Source organism: Bombus pyrosoma, linkage group LG4 (genome assembly GCF_014825855.1).
Source record: "Bombus pyrosoma isolate SC7728 linkage group LG4, ASM1482585v1, whole genome shotgun sequence".
Lineage (NCBI taxonomy): Eukaryota > Metazoa > Arthropoda > Insecta > Hymenoptera > Apidae > Bombus > Bombus pyrosoma.
The window spans coordinates 10211643-10227752 of record NC_057773.1 but is presented as its reverse complement, the minus strand read 5'-3'; the positions used below and the strand labels follow the sequence as shown (position 1 = coordinate 10227752).

The following is a 16110-nucleotide window of genomic DNA, read 5'->3' as shown; positions in this document are numbered from 1 at the left end:
ACGAGAGAGTTAGGTATCGTAGGTGACCAGGTAACCCGGGTGGTGCCTGGTGTTGCACTTGGTGTGGCCTGGCGTGTGGATGCCGAGTGTGTAGGCCAAGATGGTGGGGCGGGTGGAGTAGGAGGCTGCTCTCTCGGCCGTTAGACATGGACGAAGCCCGTGGAATACCCGCAAACAACCTACAACGTGCAACCTCTGTATCGGCGAGGTGGCAAGGGGGAACCCCCCTGCCTGTCCCTAAACCAGCTGGTGGGACTACCTTCGGTCTATGCTGGCCGCTGGTACGACGTGGATTATAGTTTTTCTGGGGGGAGGGTGGTGGAGCGCCTTGCTTTCGAAAGGATGGTGATTGTGGAGCGTAGCCAGAGTAGAGTTAGGCGTATATAAGGCCCGCCGGCCCGGCCCAAGTCAGTCATTCACCGGACTACTAGCCCACCATACACACACCAAACATGAAGGCCTTTGTGAGTATCCACCACGGGGTTGGTGATTTTCGTGGGGTGTTCGATCGATTATCCGAGTATCGGGTTCGAGTTTTTCGATCGAGTTGTTCGCGGTTCTCTTCGATATAATATTTCGGATCGTGTTCTCGGTCTACTCGTACCTTCCTTCGAGTTAATCAGCGAATTTTCTATACAACTCGCGGTTTTGAATTCGATCCATCTAGTGTTTGTACGTAAAGTAACTGTTTAACGAGATATTTCCTATTCACAAGATTTCGCGGTCCGTTTGCATCTAAATTTTCCTTTTGCTTCATTTTCTCGAATCGATTCGCTAGAATAAACCGCTTGGGACTCACGAGCACGCTCTCGAGCACTGCTCTTTTACCCGAGACATTATTCGTGACATCGATGGCTGCGGTATAGAGTCAAAGATAAATCGCTTTAATTGGAACCTTTCATCCGTAAGCCAGTCGAAATCCGTGGAAAGTCAAAGTTCGAAAGCTCCTCGCTTGCAGTCAGACTTCGTGGCACCGAACTGACGACGTTCAATGTCACGGCTCGAACGGTCTCGTCCTGTTTGCTCCGTGGTACCAGAGTACACGAATCGACTTTGTCCTTCTTACGCGCTCCATTCATGCGGCAAGAAGTCTCGTTGTACGGTACACTGACCGTGGAACCGGTTGTAATAGTATCATCGTCATTCAGCGAGCAACCGAACCCGCGACCGGTTTTATTCTCGGTGCATCTTCATTCACGAATACCGTTCGTCATCGTCCTCTCGGTTCGCCGATTTCCTTCTCGGTTTGCTTACCTTATCCACCGTCCGATTTTTAACCTGAAAGCGAATCCAAATTAGCTCGATCGATTCTCATTAACTCTACCGGTTGCGCGTCGTTTCTTCGAACGCAATTAAGTTCCCTGCGATTAATTCGTAGAAGTAGCTAGCTCTAACGATTCTCGCCAACGCGATTTCATAAATCTCGAACGATCGTAAACGATCTATGCAAAGTACCGGTTCGGTTTCGAAACAACACATCGGGTTCGGTCGTTTTCCGATCGCTGGGTCGCGAGAACGCTCGGTCGACCACGTCACACGGATTGCCACGGTTCCATGTAAACGGGATGTGAAAGTTTCGCGAAGTCGTTAGATATGCATAATGGCAGGGCAACGGTGCACTCGTTTAAGTGCAACACTCGTGAGAGCTTGGGCGTGACGCGTCGTTCAACCGATTTTCCAACTTCCGTCACACGCACGTAAACGCGTTCTCTTTTTGTCGACTTAAACGGTCGAGTTTTCCATCTCTTCTCAGCCTGTTTCACTTGATTTTCTCCTCGTTTCGAAGCTACGGTCCTGATCGATTCGCGGTACGATGCTCGAGAACCGGTCATTTCTAGTAATGGTAAGAAAAATGGCCGAGGGAAATAATCGGTTCGCGTTAACTCGAAATTGCGCCTTCGGCGGATTTCTAGAAAGAAGTAGCATCTGTTCACCGTGTTTGTAAGTCGCGATTTCCAGAAGACATTGCTCGTCCATCAATTACGAATGTCGATTCGCATTACACGGATTACGTTGGAATAATACGCGATTGCATAAAACGCGAGCAGATCGGGGTTTTCTTTTATGAAATAGAACTAAAAAGAAATTCCTTTCTCTAATATTTACTTCAAGCGTGGTAAAAAGAATTCATCGCGGATAACGGAGAACTTTCGAGGACGATTCGGTATTATTTCGAATTGCGAAACGTTACAACACTATGTCTCGAGTTCGCGTTTTCCCCAACAACACGCAGTCATTACGATATCGACGGACGTAGAACGTTGCGAAATCTCACGCTCGACTTCCATCCGGTTATCGTTTCTTCGGACTTTGATATTAAACGAGGCAAAAAACCAGTCACATCGTAGCTTTCACGCTTTAAAGGCGATCGCGTTGAGGGACGACGTTTTCCCAGGTGCCGGCAATCGTTTCCCGATGCCGCGGAACACCGCGCGCGCGCGGCCGGTCTATAACCGTGTAGCGAGTATCGAAAGTGAAAGCCGCGGTTATGTTACAACGGGGCACGTGGTAATCGGTGCCAAGTCAATGAGAGTCTGAATTCGCGGCGATAGTCGAACGTTGCTTCCGTAAACCAGCGCTGAGGATAGTTCGTCTTCGTTCGTTTTCGTTTTTTCTTCCTCGCTGATTTCACTTCGCGATATTGCCGTGCCACGCGTACACCTTTCACGAGCTTACCTACATAGACACATAGTGTAACGCTACGAAACGAACAATAGCTTAGAAACAAATTGGTCGTATAACGAGAAACGAACGATACTGACCGGAAGCTACCTGGTCGCAGGTTGTGTTCGCCTGTCTAGCAGTAGCAACGGCCCGTGCCGGAATCGCACATGGACCTGGCATTGCTCTTGCTGGAGGTCATGGCGTTGGCGGCCTTGGAGTTGGTGGAGGCCTCGGAGTTGGTCTTGGAGGAGGCATCGCTGGAGTTGGCCTAGTCGGCGGAGGTGCTAGTCTCTCTGGTGGACTTGCAGCAGGTGCTGGTAGCGCGAGATCTCTCCAAGAGGGAGCGTCCAGCTTGGGATCCTCAGCTCTCGGTGCCAGCTATGCCGCTGGATCCGCGGCGGCGGCTGGTGCTGCTGGTGTTCAACAGATTGTCTCTGGTGGTGCGTAACTCGTCGTGAAATTGAACGTAAAGAAGAATTACCACGAGAGGGACAGTCCTTCACCGGGATGCCTTTTATTCTGTCGAGCAGGAGTTATCGGAGGCAGGGCTGACATTGGACCCGCTGAAGGACCCAAAGCTAACGTTGGACCCCAGAGTGGACCATCTGACAGCGTTGGACCCCAAGAAGGTGCCAAGAACGTTGGTGGACCTCGTACCGGCCCAGCTGGTCTCGTAGGACCTGCTACTGGTCCATTCACCTCCGTGGGTGCTTCTGCTGGTACCTCCACCCTCATTGGACCGTCCCAGGGTAGCGCCAACTTGGTAGGACCATCTGTGGGAGTTGTATCCTTCTATGCTGGCAGTGGCAACATCAACGGTGACGACGGTAGCTCTGGCTCTGCCGCCGCTGCTGCACCTGGTGGTCTCGGTGGTGCTGGACTCGGACTCGGTGGTGCTGGTCTGTATTCCGGTCGAACGATCGACATTAAGAAGCAACAATGACATATAATAAAGGAGCGAAGGAGTTTGAACGTATATTATACCAAGCTATTTGGAATTTTTAGGTGCCATCGCTGTTGTGGGTGGTGGTGCCGGAATCGGCGCTGGAATTGGCGGACACGACGGTGGTGTTGCTGTGATCAACGGACCATCTGGCGCCATCCACGCTGGACTCGGCTCTCACGGAGCTATCATCCCCGCGGCACTTGGCAAGTACTAGACGTTCTAAAGCCCCAGCGATCTCGGCTCGGCGACGGCGGCATACCCACCACAGTCACTTACCGGTCTCAAACGATCCTCAAACGCGCTCAACGTCTTCTTCCCAAAGCTTCGTCCAATCTAGGAACATGGTTATAGCGCCGGCGTTAGTGGTGTAGTCGGTATATAGTCAGAATATTCTAATCACAAATCCAGTCGGTATATATCGAAACACGGTGAAATGCGCGAGTTGAAAGCTCGGCACGCTGGTCTCAGCCATCAAGGATCACGGGTTCAGATCTCGGTAAAGTGTACACCGTGGCCACGGCCATTCGTGATCCGCGGTTCTCGTCTCGTCTCATCCCCATCTCGTCGACAACGCGACTCGTCCCCATCGTAAGACGAGGCACGGGTAAAATTTAGTCAATTTCTTCTTTCATCAAATCCGCGTAACGCGACGGAGGAAGTCGAACGAAGCCGTGATTGCCAGCCACGGTTGCAACAACACCGCGACATCTGGACATCTTGGTCGCGATCTACACGACGAGCCCGTATCATACGATCGGCAACGCATCGAGCCACGTCCAAGTTTTCTAGTTGACGTCACCTGAACCACCGCGCCAGAACACAGAGTCAACGCAAGCACGTTGAACCCGGCTGCTCCGTCATGGACCCAGCAAGTGGACAAGCTTTGGCGCTTCGTCGTTGGACCAACTGGGTCTGTTCTGTTTTCTGAACACCCACCGTTGCTCCGGCAGTACTCTCTTTATATTTTTTTTCTCTCTTACGTCTTCCACCATCCGTAAGGCCGCCGCTCTTCACACATATTTACTACTCTGTCTTTTTTTCTCTCTCTTCCGATGAGCCGTGCACGATCATATGATCGCGTCACGATCTCACAAGTTGTTATACTCACTGCCGCACTCAAGCATACATATTATTATTACATTACTCGTCCATGCGCATATATGTTTTCTCTTTATATATATATACATGTATACATACTATTACTACTACTTCCTTCGCGTATATATATATATGAACACATTGCCACACGCGCGCACACACACTATTGCTATATGTGTACTCGTATATATACACACACTACACATATATTATATAATCGTGTTATATGTTAGTGAAAGAGAGAGACCGGTAGATTATGGTAGGTCAGCCCTTCCCGTGTGTGAATGAATGTAAATAGATGGCGCGCCGCTGCCGGCCCCCGACCCCGCCCGCCCTCGTCATACCCTTTCTTTGCGATCACGACTAGCACCCCACCACCACCATAGATAGATACCACATATTTATAGCGTTTATACATTTATACAATACTTTATATAAAATAAAGCATCAGTATTTAAAACTCACTCTTGATTATTTCCTTCGATCATCCCTTAAATCACCCCCCTTTAGCGATCGTTCCATTCTTCGCTAAAGTAAATAGCTCGATATCAACAGCGTTGAATACAGAGTAAAGACAACCAATTCCAATGGAACTTTGGATCTCTTGTACAAATTGAGCATCCGATCGTGATTTAATGCAATCAAAATTGGATTATTTGCCTCGTTCTAGTCATAGAACAAAGAAAGATCTCTGCATAGATATAAAGAAACCAAAGGAAACAAGAATCTAAAAATCGATTGCTATCAAGACATTGCCACCGAGTATGATAAGATTAAGTATTTAGTCAACTCCTTCTGTAATTCGCAAGATATCTAAATACTCTTCTAAGAGTCGAGCTAAAGTCGATTCCCTTTTTTTATGTGCCTCGTTTCCGTCGGAATGTTAAAGGAGACAGATTCCAACGAAACACTAAATTCCGAATCGACCGCCTGTTGCTGCAGCCATCGTTTACCGATCGTTCGGCTACGGTTTGCTAACGATGGATTTGTCAAGAGTCGTCCACTCGTTAGAAAGTTCAACGTTCGAATCGAAATTGCTCGTTTAACGTTAGTTAATGACATCGCGTGTCAACGAAATTTTCATCCTCGTGTACGTATATTTGTTTTCGTATTTACCGCATCTGCAAAGCAAAACACGAAAAACACTGTATGTTACCGTCGATGATTGCGTTTAAGTTAATTCGCGTGGAACAAATGACTTTGCCGACGTGATGTAAGAATGGACAGCGTCAACGGTACGTAATGGTAGTTTAACAACGCGCTGACAGCTGTGAATAATAGACATCGTGTATAGGGCGAATTTTATGGTGCTAATCTTCATTTGATGTCTTTAGTTTGCATTGCAAGCTCTACGTGGAACTTCGGACTCTTCCAAGGCTGTTACCAAACACTGCAACTTCGAAACTTCACCTATCACAGGTAATTATTATATAATTACCAAATATTCCGATTTTCAATTCCTAAATAGTATTCAAAAAACAGAACTTCAAATTCCGTAAACGTAAGTTGGCCACGAGGACTTTGAAAGGGAGTGTTGAACTCGCTATCAGTTTCTGTGGAATGGTCGTAGCGAAAACGGACCAATTACCTTGGAACATCGTTACACCGGTGTCAGAAAGGTAAGTCTAAACTGTGACGATCGCCTTTGTAACGCTACGACCCTTGGCATATAGCAATTTGGTTAGTCCATTACAGAGATCATTCCATTCGTGAACTGTGCACGAATCATTAGGTGGTACAAAAGGATAAGACACGCTTTGTAGCACGATATCCAGCCAGCGGCGATACTACAAACAACATTTCGAGGAGACGAAGGAAGACAGTCTCTCGAACAAACTTTGACGTTAAAATGATTGGAAATCCAGAATGTTTGTAAAAATTGGAGCCGAAGTACTCTCCAGCTCCTGCTTATGTTAGTCAATCGAAACAAGTGGGAATTTCCTGAGAAACGTAAGTGGAAATATCATAATAACGATGTCATTGATTCACTGTGCATCATATCTTTCAAATATTCTCATAGGTGAATGTCTAGTAGAAAATCTGGTGAACGAAATAACCATGCACCATAATGGCTGAAAGCTGAAAAGGTGAGCTAGTTATAAGTTTCTTCTATTATCAATTAAAAAAAACGAAAAAGAAGAAAGTTCGTCATTAATACGAACAAATTACCGAGCTTCGAAATCGAAATAGGGAATCCCACGAAAGATTTGAGAAACCCCCCGATACATCAGAATTCAACACAGTTTTCTACCCCTTTTTTCGCAGTCACGGCCTTTTAGACGATCGAGGCTCCTCATTTCCATTGTGGTTAGAATATACGCTGAAGAAACGAAATTCCGTAGAAGATCGCCGAAAGAAGCGGTTCACGTAGTTGAAGAGAACTTAGGAATCCACGTTTCGGGATCAAGGGTCGATCTAGATCAAGCAGGCATTCAAGCTGATCGACCGGTGCTGACCCATCATATTCGGCGAAGAGGTTCGGACTTTTCAGGTCGATTTGGCCACAAATACGGCTTTAACCGCGACTGAAAAGTCTTTAAATCTCTTCCAGATTCGCCAACGGCACGGGACTCGGTGGCTGAAGCTTCCAGTGGTCTGCAGTTGACCGTGAATAAAATAAAAGCCATTGGGTGCGTGCTAACCCGCGGAATACAGTAAAATCTGCTCTGGGGGACGAAAAAGTCGGACGTCGATCTGGCGAAGAAGGCAAAACGCGAGGTAACTACTCCATAATCTTTTCTACTCGGTTCTTCTATTCGTTTCTCTTCTAGATGGGGAAATATCTTTTCATCCACTGCCCATAACCGTCTCGAGCATGAGCACGTGGCTCATATTTCTAAAGAAGAAGCGAAAGAAGAAGATGGGATTTTTAAGAAGCTTTACAATGTTTCCTTTGCATTCAATTTGGTTAACATGAAAGGATGCCCGATTTTTTGAAGAGATAAAATGAGATAAAATCAAGAGAAAATTGTGATGTTAATCTAGTTAGCTATATTAGGCTAAGCGAAGATTACATTCGACACCGTGCTGACAGTTTAAGCATCTCTATCGATCGTCTTATTTGCGTTAAAATGAGATCAGAACAAGTGGCAACATTTCTTCAAAATGAAACATTTGTATAGGCCATAAACAGTCTCTCTTACCAAGTCTTCTGTTGTAGGGTATTCGCTGCGATTCCTCAGATACGAAAATGAATTTTTATCAGAGATTTATATTTATATAACGTATATGTTCCGCGACACTTCGCTTACATATATATTAACCCGATAATTGATAAGATTTTTTATTATATTTATTCTTTAATTAATTTTATTTTTTAGATAATTAAATAAAATTAATCTTATTACTCTTAAGAAACAAACAATGCTACATGTTGGTAATGATATTGATAAAAGTGAATAGTATTTGTCGTGTTGCGAAAAGAAAAGAAGAAAAATCGACAAGGCAAAGAACGAAATACAGAAACGTGCCATGAAGTATTTATTAAAATGGCAGAATGGGCATAAACTGTGGACCGTAGAATGAAGTCGATAAAGCGGCCGTTTTATCTTCTTCAAGACGAAACGTCAAGATTACGACTACCGAGACAAGTATTCCGAGCGCTCCATGCACTGGAACTATTCATTTAACTGAGATCTCCGTTTAGTGAATCGCCCCATTAAAAATCTTTTAGAACGACGAGATAAAACTAGAATCATATTTCAAACTCAAACCAGATCACCGACTTTTATTATATAAAATCCCCAAATTCAAAACCAACAGATAAACGTCATATTTCACACGATTTTAGCTCAAGTTGAAATGGAAAGAAGTAGAAAGTGGGTAAGAAGTGGAAAGACTGTTAAATCACAGGTTTCGTAATTCCCGCCAACAGAATAGGGACGAAGACGCTGATGCAGCACGAATCGTTAAGCGCTATCAGGCGTGGTCCTTTCACTCTCGGGGGTGTGCGATTCCTACACAAGTTCCCAGAAGAATCTGCTAACTCGAGGCTCGAGAGCTCGGGTTTTGCGGCCAAGGTCATTTCGTCATTGAGCCTCTGATGAGATTCTGACAGTCTCATTGAACGTAATCACGATTTCTACGATGCTTCTTAGGTGCCTGCGCTTTGAGTGTCCGTCATTTGATTGCACTCGAGATCAAACTCGAACAGCAACTTCTTCTAATTTCATAGATTAATGGCTTAAGATGGTTTCATCTAGAGACTTCGTTAAACGATCCTTTGTTTTAATTGATACTCGTAGATCTACGAGATGAGCTTCCGATCGAACGTCTGATAAGCAAAGTGCTATTGTAATAGTTTCTATTATTACAAACTGGTATTGTAAGAAGCAAAGCTGAGTAAGATGTGAGAATTCTGTTTCGTTGCCATTAGATAACCTTTCGTGTCTGATATTTCATTATATATGGAACGACCCTAAATTGGAAACGATTCGGACACGTATCCACTTGAAGCGGAACGACGCGAGAATCGGCCGCCAGTAGACTGCTCTGCTCTCATAAGAATTCCGATGCATTGCGTCTACATCGTGGCACAGACAATGACTGCAAATGTCAGTCTCACCATTAGCATTGATCACGTTCAATCTCTGCCGTTCCTCCTCGATCGCATCGCGGGGCTACAAATTTCAAGAACCTCACCACCATGCAAATCGTCCCGTGACCAATATCGAAATCGATTACATGCTCCTACATACTGTTACCATAGGTATCGCCATACTATGATACGTGGCAATATTTTTCTGATAACAACAAATGTAAATATTGAAATCATGGGATACTTTTTGCATTAAAAATAATGTTTATGACAATATAAGACAAGGTAACAATAAATAATCTGTTCGCAGATTATTTTTGCTGAATAAACGTAAAAATAGGCTTTTGGCAATTTAGAGAAGTTTCTAACTTGAATTTAGACGATTAAAAGCACAAAGATCGTTCTATACGTATCGTTTAAGGCTTAGCAATAAGTTTCGTGGGAATTAGGGTAGTCACCCTAATGTGAAGAGATGCGAGACGACGTAATTGCTACATAGAATGAGTGATGAGCTCTCTGTGGAAACTTTCTACGTGACATGGAATGAATACAAAGATCAATAAGTAATATATTTCGCTATTTTGTCAATAGTATTGTATATATATTATCTATTTTCATACATGGCCGAAAAACAAAACTTTCGAATAATGAACGAATTTCCGGCATAGTAAATAAAGTTAAAACAAAAATCAAGTGATATCATTTTATTTAGTATATCTCCAAATTTGACGAATCTTAGGACGATAAACAGAAGAACCACGATTCACACGATTCCCCGCAGAAAGCTCGAGAATAATGGAACGGGAATAATGTAATCGAAGATTCGAGCGTGAAACGACTGTTTGCCGTGTGGCGATACACAAGTATCGTGGTTTGCATGGATTACTCGAGCGGTGGACCAATTCGAGAGGAACAAAACCGTATATCGATCGACGCGCGATAATTGGAGCAACGAAGATCCCACCTTTTTCCGCGACCACGGAGGCATAAAGGTCACGTTCGACTCGACACGCTCATGCTCCGAAGCTTCGTCTGCAGGCGGTACATACCACAGAAAACCGTATTAATCCCTGAGAACGTGACTCTTTCCCACCCATAATGCGAGGGCTCGACTTGTTGCCGCAAACCGATCGGTTACTTCATCGGCCAGGATGATGCGGCTAACCGCCTACCATTTTTCGACTACAAAACATACGATTAGAAGATACACGTTTGAGATCGAGAGTTTGATCAAAGAATAGCACAAGTTATTCGAGGAATTCGAAGAGGCAATTCAATCTGATAAGCGTGACAGGATCTTTCGTAAGTTCTGTGTTATTTCTTAATTTGTAGCGTAGGACTTGTGGCATGATGGAAAATGGGAGACAAAAGAGCCAATTGATGCGACTATTCGCCCACTAATTTTCCACTGGGAAACATACGATTAGATGAGATCGATACGAGTCTAAGATGAAAAGTTAATCGATGAATTACACAAATTATTCGATGAATTCCAAGAGGCGATATAAAATCAGATAAATACGAGTCTTTCGTAAGCTTTATGTTAAGCCTTAATTTATACCGTAAGTACTTGTGACAGGATGGAACATGGGAGACCAACGGACTAATTGACGCAGTATATAAGACGATAATTACGAGGAGCGATGTTGGTACGCTTGAAACATTCAGGCCAATTACACCGTAGGTTGAAGATCACGCCTGTTCGCCAACGGTTACCTGCCATTCGTCCCCTTTATCGCTGGAGAAATCGCAAATTACGCTAATTACAGCGCTTTCGCGTCCGCCTAATCGATTCCTTTGTTCCCGAACGTGCGTCGATATCAACCACGGCCATTCGTCTTCCCAAAGGAACAGACATACTTTCGTCTCGTACAAAAGTTCATCTATATAAAAAAATTCCTCACCAAAAAATTACGTCGATTCATTCTGAACCATACCGTTTAATGTAACAAGTATTTTACCACTCGAACAAGTCGAATGACCCCGAGATTCCCGAAGACGAAAGGTTCCCACGAATCGCCGCACGAAACGCCCGATCCCATTACGACGTGCAACGAAACGATCGAACTTTGCCTCGTCGACACAAAGGAGACTCCGGGTGAATATCAAAAGTTCCGTTCGTCGAAAGACGGTCCTTTTAGTTACCAAGTTCCGCTCCGCAAAAAGGAATCGTGACGCGAACACGATAAATCTATTTCACGTTTAACGCCGTGACCGACTTCTGTCGCCAATAACGATACATCTTGGCTTCTGAGTGTTTCATTCTTCGAAACAATCAAATGCATATATAGATTCTTACGAGTGTATGCATTTTTAAGACATTTCAGCACACGCATCCACTGTAACTGTAACCTAAAGAAACGAGGAAATGGACGCTTTCTCCTTGAAATTCTATAGATTCTCATGAATAGGTTCATCTCAATCTGCAGATGATTCATTCATTAGAACGACAATTCGTTAGAATACGTATCCACTGTAACCATAACCTAAAAAAGCGAGGAAACGGATGCTTTCTTCATGAAACTGAATCGTTTGATGAAACAGAGAATCGATGAAAGGCAACAAAGAAAAGAATTCAACGAAGTAGCAGTTTTGTTTCAAGAAGGACAGAGGAGAAAAAAATCCGACGATATGCTTCCCCAGTGGAAGCGATCGTTTCACAATGAATGGTCGTTGAAGGTCAGTCAAGGGACTCAGCATCCCGAGGGTGGGTGTGCCGGATGCTGACCTTCTTGCACAATGGCTCAGACTGTACCATCAGCGGATATGATTTGAAGGGATCAACTAGGGGCGCGGTCGGGATCCTGGAACAGTATATAAAGTCCGACCAAGTCGTCCGTGAGCACACTAAGCAATCGGTCGGTCGGCAACATGAAGGTCTTCGTAAGTATTCTCCGGATCATCGGAATATGGCAACAGTGAATTTCTCGTCACGAGGCGCGCTACCGCAGAAGTTCAGTCTCTTTCAGTTTGGTGAACGTGATTTTATATTCTCGGTGCTTTTTTCCTTTGAATACCTTCGCGCTGCGAAATTGTTTCTGTTTGGAAATTAATATTCTATTGATTGTTTAACAACTCTCTGTGGAGTTTTCGAGTGGATGGAAAAGTTCTAAATTGGATACCATTACTTTCAGTTGTGTGCTAGTTTTGAACACTAAATCTTGAGAGAATAATTTAAGAATTTATGTAGACTAACGGTTCGCTCATACCCCATATTATGTGTGTTTTATTTCGGTTGGCTTCTCTAGCTCGAAATTAAAAATTAATATTTTAATGATTATTTAAGAAACTTTCTGTGAACTCCTGCTAGAGTGTACTAGACTTTAGCGCCAATTTTAAACATCAAATCTTCAAAAAATAATTTACTCATTGACTAAGTATAAATTTGGCGATACTTACCATTAATTTTGAAATTTTTAGTTAATTCTGACAGCCCTCGTCGCGTTCGTCGCAGCTGCCCCGCGGCTGCGCCGAGAGGCCATTTATGGTGGATACCATGGTGGACTTTACGGGGGTCACCTCGGATATTCTCATGGAGTGGCAATCGCTGGACCCGCTTTGGGACCAACCAGTGTTGCTGGACCTCACCTTGGAGCTACCATGGTGGCTGCTCCATCTATAGGACCAACTAAACTCTCTGGATCCGTTGCCGGGCCGGTTCAAGTTTCTGGTGCTGTTGCTGGATCCGCTGTTGTTACTGCTTCTGTCGCCGGACCTGCTCACGTCGAGGGTTACAGCGGCCCCTATGACGGTGGAGTCGGTGAGTGCTCAAACTCAAACTCAAACTCAAATTTATCTAAAACTTTTACTGAAACACAATATGATAAATATTTACCTATCGCATATAAAAAGATCCGACTTCGCTCTAGGTTTGGGATACACCGGTCCAGCCTATAGTTATACCGGATATCCGGGATACGCTGGATACTCTGGATACGCGGGAGCCGGTAGTCACGGAGTGGTAATAGCAGGACCAGCATCGCACGGAGCCGTTCTCGCAGGACCAGCGTCCCATGGCGCTGTCCTTTCTGGTCCTCAATCCGGAAGCGCCGCTGTATCCGGCCCTAATGCTGGTTCCGTGGTAATCGCTGGTCCCTCTGGTAAAATTACTACCCACGGGACTGGTTTTGGTGGGATCCACACTGGGCACGGTCATTGGTAACGAATGAGAGCTGTTGGCAGAACAAAAACTTTAAAAATCTCTCGATCGTATCCACTTCTATGAACTATCAGCGGAGTTATACTACAATACGATATCTGATCGTTATATCGTTAGATTTGTCTCACGACGATCCCCGTTAGCGATACATTCGATACTATGATTTTATAACGATAATGCAATACGAATAAGAATTTTTTATACAGTTGATATACCCTTACTTTTTTTTAAAATAGATAATAAATAATTTGTAATATAGATATTCTTAGATCTCTCGCTACTTATCGTGTAACTTTAACTGATCTCTAACGGTAATACACGATTTAGTTACACACGTTTAATCATGTTGTTAACTATGTACTGGAAATTCTCGCACGCGATGCTTTAATGGAGTTATATAGTTACACGTCGTCAACCTTTACGTCGCTTTAAATTCGTTATGCGTCCCATTTTAACGAGCTGTAAAATAATTACGCATCGATTCCATGCACGCTCTAGTTTTGTCTTTACAAAAAGGAACCTGCACGTTTATTTATTCCACGTTCCAAATTTGCTGCTCTCAGTGTCAGTATCTAACCCGTTCATTTTTTATTCCTCTTTTATTGCCAAGAAGAATAAAATTTATGGCTCCTCTGTATAAACAAGCTGGCATTCGTATCAAATTCTTCGATCGTGCTACCGCGCAACGAATCGAGACCGATAACAAAAGCGTTTTACGCGATCCACTATCGATCTTTATCATTCTGGTGTGTAGTTCTGGAAGTTTTGTTAGTTCGTCGTAGCCGTTCGTGGAATCGTTCGACACCGACTACGAGGGGCCACAATCAGAGGGTAGACAGAATCGAAGCCAAGTTGAACCGTTGACACGGATATCGACACGTTGAAATAACATGTGGATAGTTGTGGTAAAGGTTAATGTCGTTAGATGTATGATTCGCGACACGGTTCGACGATCTTCGAACAAACGCGACGATTGCCTCGACTTCGCGACATCGTTTAAAAAATAATCGACCTGTGTGTAGATCGATCACAGTGAACACAGGTGTGCTGGCACCACGGTCTAGCGCGAATAAAGCCAGACTAACGAACCACGCGCGCATAATTCACCGAAGGTCGTACACGAGTTCTGCGTTATCTGCTAAGTCGTTCTTTCAAACGCTGACTCTATCGCGGAATCTGTACACGACAATTACCGCGTGCTTTTTTAAGGTCGACTTGATCCTCGTCACAGATCGTAGCCACGGCGATATTTTTCGCCTGTAAGCCGTTTCATTCGGTTTTTACGATCGAACAATTGCCATTTAAGTGGCTTATTCCGAGCTACCGATTCTCCATAATACGAGTTCAAACCACTTGATCATATTACACCGATAATCGGGTAAAATTTCAGCGAAATCCACGATAAATCCGTTGTGAATTAAAGTACCTAATATGTTGGCGCGCACTTGATAATTTAATGTATTAAATGCACGAGTGCTTCAATTCGCATGAATAACCACGGAACATCCAAATTTTTAAACGTCTGCTACAAGATTGAAACAATACGGTTACATTAAAAACTGAATGTAAAGCAGAGCTGACAGGCGAGAGAATTTATCACGAGATTCATGCACAATCGTGAGAACTATCTCCACTTAATCGCATAAACCTACATCTTCTGCCTCTACGGAAAGATTTATTTTCAGAGACAGCCATTTCGCGATAGCTACGAGGCTTAGATAATATCGAGGTACGAATTCGAAGAACCAGAGTTCCGTCTTCGTGAGAAAATCGTGGCAGCGCCGTGATGCATCAATCGATCGTTTCGCCACCGACCGGAGTGCATCGAACCTGCACGAATTCTAAAAGGTTACTAGATTCCGTTCGATCGATCGTTCTGCGGAGGCAACACGACAACGAAAAAATTTACGATATTCAATCAGATCGTTGTAATTAAACGAAATACAATTAAAATAAAATTTTCCATTACGTACGTTTAAAAATCAATAACCTACGCGATTCTTCAAGAAATATAGATCATCAATCGTAGTTTTGTGATCACTGAAAAGGAAGATTAAATACATCGTACTCTCGTTATTTTTCTCTGCTTTTCTTTATTTCTTCTGTTTGTGAATGGCGTGTGTGCAGTATCATTCATAATTATTCCGACAGTATAAAATTATACCTCACTTCTATCGTGGTGGGTAAGCAGTCCTTTCTATTGTTAAATCATATGACTTTTTACTAAAACAATGGATAATTGTTTTAATTACTGGTTAGAAATAGTTGAACGATGTTTTAAATTTAAATTACTCGATACTGGAACAATTATAAAAAAAAAGTATGAAAAGTACGTTTCTACCCTCTTATAATTTTTATTTCGTTATTACAATGAGTTTTCACGAAATATAAATCGTGAATTGATGCTTTCAGTGAGAGAAATTTTTTCACTTTTTAAGCGGCATCATTTCACAGGACGTTGATTTAAATTACGCGAAGCGCGGGTTATTTATTGCGATTTTGCTGTGCTCACAATGGTAGCGCGGAATTAAAGGAAATAAATGATGCGCCCTAATTTAGACTTCGATATGGACAATGAGTTGTTATTCGTTATACCTATACTTTATCGCCAAATCGTAAAATGGAAAATGAGGTAAAACGAAATAGGTAAATATGATTGAAGACATTGTACGTTTTACAAGTTGAATGGTTGATTGTACAAGTCAT

General features: G+C 43.6%; 2 protein-coding genes across 2 annotated transcripts; both read left to right on the top strand.

Annotated features, from left to right (window-relative positions):
• Positions 1-419: 419 nt before the first annotated feature.
• Positions 420-5172, top strand: LOC122567186 (glycine-rich protein 5-like). The gene is made up of 4 exons (XM_043725493.1): positions 420-464; positions 2783-3104; positions 3195-3563; positions 3670-5172. The coding sequence occupies exons 1-4, from the start codon at positions 453-455 to the stop codon at positions 3822-3824; spliced, it is 858 nt and encodes a 285-aa protein (XP_043581428.1). The 5' UTR covers positions 420-452; the 3' UTR covers positions 3825-5172.
• A 6944-nt stretch (positions 5173-12116) lies between these two features.
• On the top strand, positions 12117-13535 carry LOC122566652 (cuticle protein 64-like). Its single transcript, XM_043724205.1, has 3 exons — positions 12117-12128; positions 12666-13005; positions 13115-13535. The coding sequence occupies exons 1-3, from the start codon at positions 12117-12119 to the stop codon at positions 13405-13407; spliced, it is 645 nt and encodes a 214-aa protein (XP_043580140.1). The 3' UTR covers positions 13408-13535.
• The last annotated feature ends 2575 nt before the right edge of the window (positions 13536-16110 follow it).